This window comes from Sturnus vulgaris, unplaced genomic scaffold, assembly GCF_052056855.1.
Source record: "Sturnus vulgaris isolate bStuVul1 unplaced genomic scaffold, bStuVul1.hap1 Scaffold_84, whole genome shotgun sequence".
In the NCBI taxonomy this organism is placed as follows: Eukaryota; Metazoa; Chordata; class Aves; order Passeriformes; family Sturnidae; genus Sturnus; species Sturnus vulgaris.
In genome coordinates, this window is record NW_028276728.1 from 1,896,851 (window position 1) to 1,898,278 (window position 1,428).

General features: G+C 53.9%; 1 protein-coding gene across 1 annotated transcript; it reads right to left on the reverse strand.

Moving 5' to 3' along the window:
* Positions 1 to 476: 476 nt before the first annotated feature.
* On the reverse strand, positions 477 to 1,241 carry LOC148217461 (olfactory receptor 14J1-like). The gene has a single exon (XM_088158644.1). It carries the CDS (start codon positions 1,239 to 1,241, stop codon positions 477 to 479), a length of 765 nt encoding a protein of 254 aa, XP_088014770.1.
* Positions 1,242 to 1,428: the final 187 nt, after the last annotated feature.

Sequence of the window (1,428 nt, forward strand, 5' to 3'; positions counted from 1 at the left end):
ACAGGACTGTCCCTGGACAGTCACACAGCAGGACTGGGACTGAGCTGAGAGAGCCCTGAGGCCTTAAACCAGCCCAGGGGCTCTGAAGGGGAGGGTGGAAGAGAAGGATGGGGAGGCTCTGGAGCAGAAGCCCTGGGGCTGCCAGGCAGTGAGGAGCACTGGGGTTCCCTTTTCACCCCAGCTCTGCCCAGAGGCACCGACGCTGCAGCTCCAGAGAAGTCAGAGAGGAAAGGTGTCAGGGGAGCATGGCAATACAGAGCTCTTTATTTGGTGTAGGCACATGGGTAGTATAGCTCCTGGCTTATACAGTCTCTGGGTTTGCTGGAAGGGCAAACACAGAATTAAACATTGTAATGTCAAAGACTTCAGTACAAACAAACTGTCAGTAGTGTAACACCTGTTTGAGCACCAAAAAATACAGGACATAGAGTGAGAATACATGTAACAAAACCACAGCTATGCCGCAGGATGAGAGTTTATTGCTTCTGAGCAGCATTCATTAAAATTTTCCTCAGGCCATCCTTGAGCTCCTGGTTCCTCAGGCTGTAGATGAGAGGATTCAGGGCTGGAGACACCACCGAGTACAGAACTGACAGGGCCAGATCCAGGGATGGGGAGGAGATGAAGGGGGGCTTCAGGTAGGTAAATGTGCCAGTGCTGAGGAACAAGGAGACCACAGCCAGGTGAGGGAGGCAGGTGGAAAAGGCTTTGTGCCGTCCCTGCTCAGAGGGGATCCTCAGCACAGCCCTGAAGATCTGCACATAGGAGAAAACAATGAACACAAAACAGCCAAATGCTAAGGAGGTGGTGAAAGCAGAAGCCCCGAATTTCCTGAGATAGGATTTGGAGCAGGAAAGCTTGAGGATGTGTGGGATTTCACAGAAGAACTGGCCCAGGGCATTTCCATGGCACAGGGGCAGGGAAAATGTATTGGCTGTGTGCAGCAGAGCATTGAGAAAGCCACTGGACCAGGCAGCTGCTGCCATGTGGGCACAAGCTCTGCTGCCCAGGAGGGTCCCGTAGTGCAGGGGTTTGCAGATGGACACGTAGCGGTCGTAGCTCATGATGGTCAGGAGAGAAAACTCAGTTCCAATGAAGAACATAAACAGAAATACCTGAGCAGCACATCCTTCATAGGAGATGTGTCTGGTGTCCCAGAGGGAATTGTGCATGGCTTTGGGGACAGTGGTGCAGATGGAGCCCAGGTCAGTGAAGGCCAGGTTGAGCAGGAAGAAGAACATGGGGGTGTGCAGGTGGTGGCCGCAGGCTACGGCGCTGATGATGAGGCCGTTGGCCAGGAGGGCAGCCAGGGAGATGGCCAGGAAGAGGCAGAAGTGCAGGAGCTGCAGCTGCCGCGTGTCTGCCAATGGCAGCAGGAGGAAGTGGCTGATGGAGCTGCTGTTGGACATTTCTTCACTCTGGGCATGG

Bases quoted from the DNA above. Each gene is read 5' to 3' on its own strand.
- LOC148217461 (XM_088158644.1), bottom strand. From the start codon at position 1,241: ATGTTCTTCTTCCTGCTCAACCTGGCCTTCACTGACCTGGGCTCCATC.